This window comes from Leuciscus leuciscus, assembly GCF_965113295.1.
Source record: "Leuciscus leuciscus genome assembly, chromosome: 5".
NCBI lineage: Eukaryota > Metazoa > Chordata > Actinopteri > Cypriniformes > Leuciscidae > Leuciscus > Leuciscus leuciscus.
In genome coordinates, this window is record NC_138729.1 from 14,634,973 (window position 1) to 14,647,415 (window position 12,443).

At 41.8% G+C, this 12,443-nt stretch overlaps 1 protein-coding gene across 1 annotated transcript in view; it reads left to right on the forward strand.

Annotated features, from left to right (window-relative positions):
• The first annotated feature begins 1,924 nt into the window (after positions 1–1,924).
• The window catches only part of LOC309499905 (uncharacterized protein), a 42,425-nt gene continuing 31,906 nt past the window's right edge, over positions 1,925–12,443 (forward strand). Inside the window, exon 1 of the mRNA XM_082171435.1 lies at positions 1,925–2,318. Coding sequence (XP_082027561.1) covers positions 2,115–2,318 — 204 coding nt within the window. The 5' untranslated portion in view covers positions 1,925–2,114. The remainder of the gene's footprint in view (positions 2,319–12,443) is intronic.

The following is a 12,443-nucleotide window of genomic DNA, read 5'->3' on the forward strand; positions in this document are numbered from 1 at the left end:
GCCCATGTGTATTGTTTTTCATTACCATTTATCATTCTCCAAATGTCACATAAATCATATTTCTCAATCAGATGAATTAACCTCTTACGTGAAGCCATATGAGGTTCAACATGATTTCTGTCCATATCCAACTCAGTACAATTAAAATCACCACCCAAAAAAAGAAAATCTTCATAACCGCAATCTTTTAATGTTGCACAAAGAGTATCTAAAAATAGTAATCTTTCTATAGGTGCCGTTGGAATACAAAATTTTCATAAGAAGCTCTAACTTTTAACAGTCTGCCTTTCACAACTTCAACTACATCATACGAAGTTGGTTTAAACTTTTTATTAAATAAAACAGCCACCCCACCACTTATATTTCAACCCATTCTCACTCCCAGGGCGTCAAATACTGAAGCATGGTCAAGTGCCTTCCGCGTCACACAGAAGACTTCGAAGGTACCCCTAGGCGTCATTTAATTGACGACCAGGGAACTCCATTGATTTCAACGGTTTGCCTTATGCGTCAGATTAAGACGCAGGGAACTCCATTGATTTCAACGGTTTGCCTTATGCGTCAGATTAAGACGCAAAAGGCAAATTAGCCTAGTATATAATAGACCCTACGTCATCGCAATTTTCTAAAGCTCTGGTAAGAAATAAGGCCTATTAAATTGATATTTTTGTATAGCTAAGTTTCTATAGCTACATAAATGTATTTAATGTCCATAAATCCCATTTTTAATATTATCTGTAAAGACTTTTATCTGGGCAAGGCTACCTCCAACAACTCCAACAAAGCTTTAAAATCCATAACACATGTCAGTATATAGTCACATGTGTATATATATATATATGCGTTTTTATTGTGTAGCCTTACTGTGTATACTTCTGGCCTGTTTCTTATTGTAAAAAAAAAAAAACACACACATTTATATTTATAGATTTGAGATCTTTAGGCTATTTTTACATTTGATGCCAGGGACATTAATAAATTAATTATCAGCTCGTTATTAATGTTATCTGTAGAATCTGCGATATTACGTGCTTTTACTGTTGTGGTTCTTATGTTGGCCAATCAAAACATAACAAACTCTTACACATAATCAACCGGATATTTTTATGGAGTAAAATTACAATTGTTGGTTTATAATTAATACGTGTAAAATATTGTAATATATATATATATAATAAAAGCAAAATGCCACCAATTAATTTTTTTACATTTTTTTCTCTGGCATCCCATTCTCGCGGTAAGTTCTGTCGCGCGCGCGCTTTCCAATGCTATATCTCGTCTTTGCACGGTAGGTTCTCTGGTGCATAAATTACATAATTTAGATAAAGAATTTCAGATTCTGGAATCATTGTACTTTTTTGTGCATCATGTTCACACGTCTATCAGGGTTGTTGATATATATATATATATATATATATATATATATATCATTTATTTTATTTTATTTTTTGTTAAGAATAAAAGCCATAACGTTACCTAAAACCTATTGACGGGTGCTAATGATACCTGATGCATGCTGCTATAACGTTAGTGCTAATGGTTACCAATAGGCCTACGTTCATTAGCATGTTAGCTAATACTTTATAATATGGGGTTTATCAGATACTTTATGACCTAGGATTTGTGTTAGACTGTCATAATAGACGAATTAAATAATGGATGGTTAACTTTTTTTTACATAGAATATCGACTTACATAGAATATCGAATTGGTCCATGCACAAACATACAGTATATCATTTCTACAAGTGTATGCATATGTAACGTTACATTTGTTAGAAATAATATGTGACTTATATGTGCTTATATGGTATTTGCATTAATACACATACTGTAATGATAAGTAAAAAAAATAGGCTAACTAATTTGAATGGATTTTCATTAAAAGTATTTCTTTCACATTATCTACATTCTGTCATACATTCAAATAAATATTATCTAATTACTATCTAATTTTCTGTCCACACCACTACACCTTCTACTATACAGTATTCTGTAGCTTCCAAACAGAAAACTCAGGTAGAAAACTCTAATTGTAGCAGTTGCCTGCACTTGCTTTGTTTGCATTGCATTGTTGTTGTTGTTTTGTTTTTTTTCTTCTTCTTTTAGAGCAAAATGACAAAACCAAAACAGAAACCATGTCCCCACTGCCAGGCACTCAACAATGCCAGCCGCAAAACATGTAAAACCTGTTTTGCTAGTTTAACCCTCAAACAGAGAGTTAAAAACAAACAAAAGTATATTGAGGAGAGTGCATGGAAGTCCAGCACAAAAAAACACAGAAATGCTGCTCGTGTGGTGGATTCTGCCCGCATTGCTGTAAGTTTTGTTCTGCAAATGTAATATCAGTATATATTATATTCTGTTCCAAAGTAGCCTATACTGTACTGTACTGAAATGAATGAGGTAAATACAAAATTATACAGATAACATATTATTCACTGAGTATACGCAAAATATTCTCATATTTATAATTCTTATAAGCATACGTATATATAACTATGAATAATTAAATAGTAAAAATCTGTTATTTAAAAAGAAATGTTAAAAAGATATAATATTTTATAATTATAATAATACTTTGTTACATTTCTATAGCGCTTTTCTGGGTACTCAAAGCGCACTATTACACTATATATATATATATATATATATTTATTTATTCTTGTAGCAACTCATAATGGTAATAAAATGTTTATACTGTAATGATTTTCTCAAAACGTAATAAAATCTTGAGCAATTTTTACATTTTGAGAAATGTATTACATTAGAAACTTACCAAAACATACAGTATCATATTTTCATTACTGTAATAGCTTTTAAAACGGAATACCAATGTTTTTTGTTAAATTAATATATATGTAATATTAATTGCATGAATATTTAAATGTTGCATTTTGCAGGTTTAAGATTGGATTTAGATTTTTCTTCAATGTATTGTAAGGGAATACTAATATTTTTATGTTTAAAAGCTATTACAGTAATGAAAATATGATATGTTTTGGTAAGTTTTTAATGTAATACATTTCTCAAAATGTAAAAATTGATATTACATTATGAGCTCAAGATTTTATTACATTTTGAGAAAATTATTACATCATGAACATTTTATTTCAATAATACTGTAATACTTATTTCATTATGTGCATTTTTACATTATGTGCAGTTTATTAAGTTGGCTGAGAAAGCCAACTTACTGATATTGTACTTAAACTTATTATTAAGTTGGCTTGAGAAAGCCAACATATTGAAATCCTATTTAAACTTATTAAGTTGGCTTGAGAAAGCCAACATATTGAAATCCTATTTAAACTTATTATTATTATTCTTCTGTAAATAACTGTTGACTCAAACTCGCCCTAGAGCTTTAACTCTATATACTCCAAACTCGGCTCAGACACTCAAACTGATCTGAAGTTTTATGCTATATCTTTTCAGACTGATCGGACTTACGGTTTTCCTACAAATGACGATCAAAACTCGGAAAAACTCCCATTGACTTAACATTGGGCATTCTAAAAAAATTCAAACTCACCAACCGACAAAAATTCAAATCTAAATCCCTTGAAAACTAAATCAAACTGCCATTCTATATATATTAGCCAATGAAACTCATTTAAACTAATAAACTCTAATCTCATACACTTATAAACTAATTAACTTAAATTTAATAACTAATTAACTAATAAACTCATGAATTCATAGACTTATGAACTCTTAAACTCATAAATTAATAAACTCTGAACTCTAAACTCATTTAAACTTATAAACTCTAAACTCAAAAACTTGTACACTTATAAACTTATCAATTTATACACTTATAAACTCTAAACTCTGAGTGTGTGTGTGTGTGTGTGTGTGTGTGTATCTATCTATCTACCGCTCTGAATACCATAGCAACCACCCAGAACACCCTAGCAACCACCCAAAAGACCCTAGCAACCACCCAAAACACCCTAGCAACCGCCTAGCAACCACCCAGAACACCCTAGCAACCACCCAAAACACCCTAGCAACCACCCAAAATACCCTAGCAACACCATAGCAACCACACAAAACATCCTAGTAACCACCCATAACACCCTAGCAACCGCCTAGCAACCACCCAGAACACCCTAGCAACCACCCAAAAGACCCTAGCAACCACCCAAAAGACCCTAGCAACCGCCTAGCAACCACCCAGAATACCCTAGCAACCACCCAAAACACCCTAGCAACCACCCAAAACACCCTAGCAACCGCCTAGCAACCACCCAAAACACCCTAGCAACCACCCAGAACACCATAGCAACCGCCTAGCAACCACCCAAAAGACCCTAGCAACCGCCTAGCAACCACCCAGAATACCCTAGCAACCACCCAAAACACCCTAGCAACCACCCAAAAGACCCTAGCAACCGCCTAGCAACCACCCAAAAGACCCTAGCAACCACCCAAAACACCCTAGCAACCGCCTAGCAACCACCCAAAAGACCCTAGCAACCACCCAGAACACCCTAGCAACCACCTAGCAACCACCCAAAAGACCCTAGCAACCACCCAAAAGACCCTAGCAACCACCCAAAATATCCTAGCAACCACCCAGAATACCCTAGCAACCACCCAAAACACCCTAGCAACCACCCAGAACACCCTAGCAACCGCCTAGAAACCACCAAAAAGACCCTAGCAACCACCTAGCAACCACCCAAAAATCCCCTAGCAACCACCCAGAACACCCTAGCAACCGCCTAGCAACCACCCAAAATACCCTAGCAACCGCCTAGCAACCACCCAAAAGACCCTAGCAACCACCCTAAATATCCTAGCAACCGCATAGCAACCACCCAGAATGCCCTAGCAACCACCCAAAACACCCTAGCAACCACCCAGAACACCCTAGCAACCGCCTAGCAACCACCCAAAAGACCCTAGCAACCACCCAAAATATCCTAGCAACCACCCAGAATACCCTAGCAACCACCCAAAACACCCTAGCAACCACCCAGAACACCCTAGCAACCGCCTAGCAACCACCCAAAAGACCCTAGCAACCACCTAGCAACCACCCAAAAATCCCCTAGCAACCACCCAGAACACCCTAGCAACCGCCTAGCAACCACCCAAAATACCCTAGCAACCGCCTAGCAACCACCCAAAAGACCCTAGCAACCACCCTAAATATCCTAGCAACCGCATAGCAACCACCCAGAATGCCCTAGCAACCACCCAAAACACCCTAGCAACCACCCAGAACACCCTAGCAACCACCCAAAAGACCCTAGCAACCACCCAAAATATCCTAGCAACCGCCTAGCAACCACCCAGAATATCCTAGCAACCACCCAGAATACCATAGCAACCACCCAGAACACCTGAGCAACCGCCCTAAATACCCTAGCAACATCATAGCAACCACCCATAACATCCTAGCAACCGCCTAGCAAAAAACTTTCCGGTCCAAACTTTCTCAAGCCAACTTAAAGTTTGTCTCGACGAACTTTCGCATCTAGTTATGTTGGCTTGAGAAAGCCAATATATTGAAATCCTATTTAAACTTATTAAGTTGGCTTGAGAAAGCCAACATATTGAAATCCTATTTAAACTTATTATTAATATTATTATTATTCTTCTGTGGAAACTATTGACTCAAACTCGCCCTAGAGCTTTAACTCTACATACTCCAAACTCGGCTCAGACACTCAAACTGATCTGAAGTTTTATGCTATATCTTTTCAGACTGATCGGACTTACGGTTTTCCTACAAATGACGATCAAAACTCGGAAAAAGTCCCATTGACTTAACATTGGGCATTCTAAAAAAATTCAAACTCACCAACCGACAAAAATTCAAATCTAAATCCCTTGAAAACTAAATCAAACTGCCATTCTATATATATTAGCCAATGAAACTCATTTAAACTAATAAACTCTAATTTCATACACTTATAAACTAATTAACTTAAATTGAATAACTAATTAACTAATAAACTCATGAATTCATAGACTTATGAACTCTTAAACTCATAAATTAATAAACTCTGAACTCTAAACTCATTTAAACTTATAAACTCTAAACTCAAAAACTTGTACACTTATAAACTCATCAATTTATACACTTATAAACTCTAAACTCATAAACTCTGAGTGTGTGTGTGTGTGTGTGTGTGTGTGTGTGTGTATCTATCTATCTACCGCTCTGAATACCATAGCAACCACCCAGAACACCCTAGCAACCACCTAGCAACCACCCAGAACACCCTAGCAACCACCCAAAAGACCCTAGCAACCACCCAAAATATCCTAGCAACCACCCAAAAGACCCTAGCAACCACCCAAAACACCCTAGCAACCGCCTAGCAACCACCCAAAAGACCATAGCAACCACCCAAAACACCCTAGCAACCACCCAAAACACCCTAGCAACCGCCTAGCAACCACCCAAAAGACCCTAGCAACCACCCAAAATACCCTAGCAACACCATAGCAACCACACAAAACATCCTAGTAACCACCCAAAACACCCTAGCAACCGCCTAGCAACCACCCAAAAGACCCTAGAAACCACCCAAAATAGCCTAGCAACCACCCAGAATACCCTAGCAACCACCCAAAATACCCTAGCAACCGCCTAGCAACAACCCAAAAGACCCTAGCAACCACCCTAAATATCCTAGCAACCGCATAGCAAACACCCAGAATACCCTAGCAACCACCCAAAACACCCTAGCAACCACCCAGAACACCCTAGCAACCGCCTAGCAACCACCCAAAAGACCCTAGCAACCACCCAAAATATTCTAGCAACCGCCTAGCAACCACCCAGAATACCCTAGCAACCACCCAAAACACCCTAGCAACCACCCAAAACACCCTAGCAACCACCCAGAACACCCTAGCAACCACCTAGCAACCACCCAAAATACCCTAGCAACCACCCAAAACACCCTAGCAACCACCCAAAACACCCTAGCAACCGCCTAGCAACCACCCAAAAGACCCTAGCAACCACCCAAAACACCCTAGCAACCACCCAAAATACCCTAGCAACACCATAGCAACCACACAAAACATCCTAGTAACCACACATAACACCCTAGCAACCGCCTAGCAACCACCCAGAACACCCTAGCAACCACCCAAAACACCCTAGCAACCACCCAAAATATCCTAGCAACCGCCTAGCAACCACCCATAATACCCTAGCAACCACCCAAAACACCCTAGCAACCACCCAGAACACCCTAGCAACCGCCTAGCAACCACCCAAAAGACCCTAGCAACCACCCAAAACACCCTAGCAACCACCCAAAATACCCTAGCAACACCATAGCAACCACACAAAACATCCTAGTAACCACCCATAACACCCTAGCAACCGCCTAGCAACCACCCAGAACACCCTAGCAACCGCCTTGCAACCACCCAAAAGACCCTAGCAACCACCCAAAATACCCTAGCAACACCATAGCAACCACCCAAAAGACCCTAGCAACCACCCAAAACAACCTAGCAACCACCCAAAAGACCCTAGCAACCACCCAAAAGACCCTAGCAACCACCCAAAATACCCTAGCAACACCATAGCAACCACACAAAACATCCTAGTAACCACCCATAACACCCTAGCAACCGCCTAGCAACCACCCAGAACACCCTAGCAACCACCCAAAACACCCTAGCAACCACCCAGAACACCCTAGCAACCGCCTAGCAACCACCCAAAAGACCCTAGCAACCACCCAAAAGACCCTAGCAACCACCCCAAAATACCTTAGCAACCACCCAAAATACCCTAGCAACCGCCTAGCAACCACCCAAAAGACCCTAGCAACCACCCTAAATATCCTAGCAACCGCATAGCAACCACCCAGAATACCCTAGCAACCACCCAAAACACCCTAGCAACCACCCATAACACCCTAGCAACCGCCTAGCAACCACCCAAAAGACCCTAGCAACCACCCAAAATATCCTAGCAACCGCCTAGCAACCACCCAGAATACCCTAGCAACCACCCAAAACACCCTAGCAACCACCCAAAATACCCTAGCAACCACCCAAAAGACCCTAGCAACCACCCAGAACACCCTAGCAACCTCCCAAAATATCCTAGCAACACCATAGCAACCACCCATAACATCCTAGCAACCGCCTAGCAAAAAACGTTCTGGTCCAAACTTTCTCAAGCCAACTTAAAGTTTGTCTCGACGAACTTTCGCATCTAGTTATTATTATTATTCTTCTGTACAAAACTATTGACTCAAACTCGCCCTAGAGCTTTAACTCTACATACTCCAAACTCGGCTCAGACACTCAAACTGATCTGAAGTTTTATGCTATATCTTTTCAGACTGATCGGACTTACGGTTTTCCTACAAATGACGATCAAAACTCGGAAAAACTCCCATTGACTTAACATTGGGCATTCTAAAGAAATTCAAACTCACCAACCGACAAAAATTCAAATCTAAATCCCTTGAAAACTAAATCAAACTGCCATTCTATATATATTAGCCAATGAAACTCATTTAAACTAATAAACTCTAATTTCATACACTTATAAACTAATTAACTTAAATTTAATAACTAATTAACTAATAAACTCATGAATTCATAGACTTATGAACTCTTAAACTCATAAATTAATAAACTCTGAACTCTAAACTCATTTAAACTTATAAACTCTAAACTCAAAAACGTGTACACTTATAAACTCATCAATTTATACACTTATAAACTCTAAACTCATAAACTCTGAGTGTGTGTGTGTGTGTGTGTGTGTGTGTGTCTGAGTGAGTGAGTGTGTGTGTGTGTGTGTGTGTGTGTGTGTGTGTGTGTGTGTGTGTGTGTGTGTGTGTGTGTGTGTGTCTGAGTGAGTGTGTGTGTGTGTGTGTGTGTGTGTGTGTGTGTGTCTGAGTGTGTCTGAGTGTGTGTGTGTGTGTGTGTGTGTGTGTGTGTCTGAGTGAGTGTGTGTGTCTGAGTGAGTGTGTGTGTGTGTGTGTGTGTGTGTGTGTGTGTGTGTGTGTGTATCTATCTATCTACCGCTCTGAATACCATAGCAACCACCCAGAACACCCTAGCAACCACCTAGCAACCACCCAAAAGACCCTAGCAACCACCCAAAATATCCTAGCAACCACCCAAAAGACCCTAGCAACCACCCAAAACACCCTAGCAACCGCCTAGCAACCACCCAAAAGACCCTAGCAACCACCCAAAACACCCTAGCAACCACCCAAAATACCCTAGCAACACCATAGCAACCACACAAAACATCCTAGTAACCACCCATAACACCCTAGCAACCGCCTAGCAACCACCCAGAACTACCTAGCAACCACCCAAAACACCCTAGCAACCACCCATAATACCCTAGCAACCACCCAAAACACCCTAGCAACCACCCAGAACACCCTAGCAACCGCCTAGCAACCACCCAAAAGACCCTAGCAACCACCCAAAATACCCTAGCAACCGCCTAGCAACCACCCAAAAGACCCTAGCAACCACCCAAAAGACCCTAGCAACCACCCAAAATACCCTAGCAACCGCCTAGCAACCACCCAAAAGACCCTAGCAACCACCCAAAAGACCCTAGCAACACCATAGCAACCACACAAAACATCCTAGTAACCACCCATAACACCCTAGCAACCGCCTAGCAACCACCCAGAACACCCTAGCAACCACCCAAAAGACCCTAGCAACCACCCAGAATACCCTAGCAACCACCCAACAGACCCTAGCAACCACCCAAAAGACCCTAGCAACCGCCTAGCAACCACCCAGAATACCCTAGAAACCACCCAAAACACCCTAGCAACCGCCTAGCAACCACCCAGAATACCCTAGCAACCACCCAAAACACCCTAGCAACCACCCAGAACACCATAGCAACCGCCTAGCAACCACCCAAAAGACCCTAGCAACCGCCTAGCAACCACCCAGAATACCCTAGCAACCACCCAAAAGACCCTAGCAACCGCCTAGCAACCACCCAAAAGACCCTAGCAACCACCCAGAATACCCTAGCAACCGCCTAGCAACCACCCAAAAGACCCTAGCAACCACCCAAAAGACCCTAGCAACCACCCAAAAGACCCTAGCAACCACCCAGAATACCCTAGCAACCACCCAAAACACCCTAGCAACCACCCAGAACACCCTAGCAACCGCCTAGCAACCACCCAAAAGACCCTAGCAACCACCTAGCAACCACCCAAAAGACCCTAGCAACCACCCAAAACACCCTAGCAACCACCCATAACACCCTAGCAACCGCCTAGCAACCACCCAGAACACCCTAGCAACCACCCAAAAGACCCTAGCAACCACCTAGCAACCACCCAGAAGACCCTAGCAATCACCCAAAAGACCCTAGCAACCACCCATGACACCCTAGCAACCACCTAGCAACCACCCAGAACACCCTAGCAACCTCCCAAAATACCCTAGCAACACCATAGCAACATCCTAGCAACCGCCTAGCAAAAAACGTTCTGCTCCAAACTTTCTCAAGCCAACATAAAGTTTGTCTCGACGAACTTTCGCATCTAGTTATTATTATTCTTCTTACTAAAACTGTTGACTCAAACTCGCCCTAGAGCTTTAACTCTACATACTTCAAACTCGGCTCAGACACTCAAACTGATCTGCAGCTATATGCTATATCTTTTCAGACTGATCGGACTTACGGTTTTCCTACAAATGACGATCAAAACTCGGAAAAACTCCCATTGACTTAACATTGGGCATTCTAAAAAAATTCAAACTCACCAACCGACAAAAATTTAAATCTAAATCCCTTGAAGACTAATTCAAACTGCCATTCTATATATATTAGCCAATGAAACTCATTTAAACTAATAAACTCTAATCTCATACACTTATAAACTAATTAACTTAAATTTAATAACTAATTAACTAATAAACTCATGAATTCATAGACTTATGAACTCTTAAACTCATAAATTAATAAACTCTGAACTCTAAACTCATTTAAACTTATAAACTCTAAACTCAAAAACTTGTACACTTATAAACTCATCAATTTATACACTTATAAACTCTAAACTCATAAACTCTGAGTGTGTGTGTGTGTGTGTGTATCTATCTACCGCTCTGAATACCATAGCAACCACCCAGAACACCCTAGCAACCACCTAGCAACCACCCAGAACACCCTAGCAACCACCCAAAAGACCCTAGCAACCACCCAAAATATCCTAGCAACCACCCAGAACACCCTAGCAACCACCCAAAACACCCTAGCAACCGCCTAGCAACCACCCAAAAGACCCTAGCAACCACCCAAAATACCCTAGCAACACCATAGCAACCACACAAAACATCCTAGTAACCACCCATAACACCCTAGCAACCACCTAGCAACCACCCAGAACACCCTAGCAACCACCCAAAACACCCTAGCAACCACCCAAAATACCCTAGCAACACCATAGCAACCACACAAAACATCCTAGTAACCACCCATAACACCCTAGCAACCGCCTAGCAACCACCCAGAACACCCTAGCAACCACCCAAAACACCCTAGCAACCACCCAAAATATCCTAGCAACCGCCTAGCAACCACTCAGAATACCCTAGCAACCACCCAAAACACCCTAGCAACCACCCAGAACACCCTAGCAACCGCCTAGCAACCACCCAAAAGACCCTAGCAACCACCCAGAATACCATAGCAACCACCCAAAAGACCCTAGCAACCGCCTAGCAACCACCCAGAATACCCTAGCAACCACCCAAAAACACCCTAGCAACCACCCAGAACACCCTAGCAACCACCCAGAACACCCTAGCAACAAACCAAAATATCCTAGCAACCGCCTAGCAACCACCCAGAATACCCTAGCAACCACCAAAAACACCCTAGCAACCACCCAGAACACCCTAACAACCGCCTAGCAACCACCCAAAATACCCTAGCAACCGCCTAGCAACCACCGAAAAGACCCTAGCAACCACCCAAAATATCCTAGCAACCGCCTAGCAACCACCCAGAATACCCTAGCAACCACCCAAAACACCCTAGCAACCACCCAGAAAACCCTAGCAACCGCCTAGCAACCACCCAAAAGACCCTAGCAACCACCCAAAATACCCTAGCAACCGCCTAGCAACCACCCAAAAGACCCTAGCAACCACCCAAAATAGCCTAGCAACCACCCAGAATACCCTAGCAACCACCCAAAATACCCTAGCAACCGCCCAGCAACCACCCAAAACACCCTAGCAACCACCCAAAATATCCTAGCAACACCCTAGCAACCACCCAGAATACCCTAGCAACCACCCAAAACACCCTAGCAACCACCCAGAACACCCTAGCAACCACCTAGCAACCACCCAAAAGACCCTAGCAACCACCCAGAATACCATAGCAACCACCCAAAATACCCTAGCAACCACCTAGCAACCACCCAAAAGACCCTAGCAACC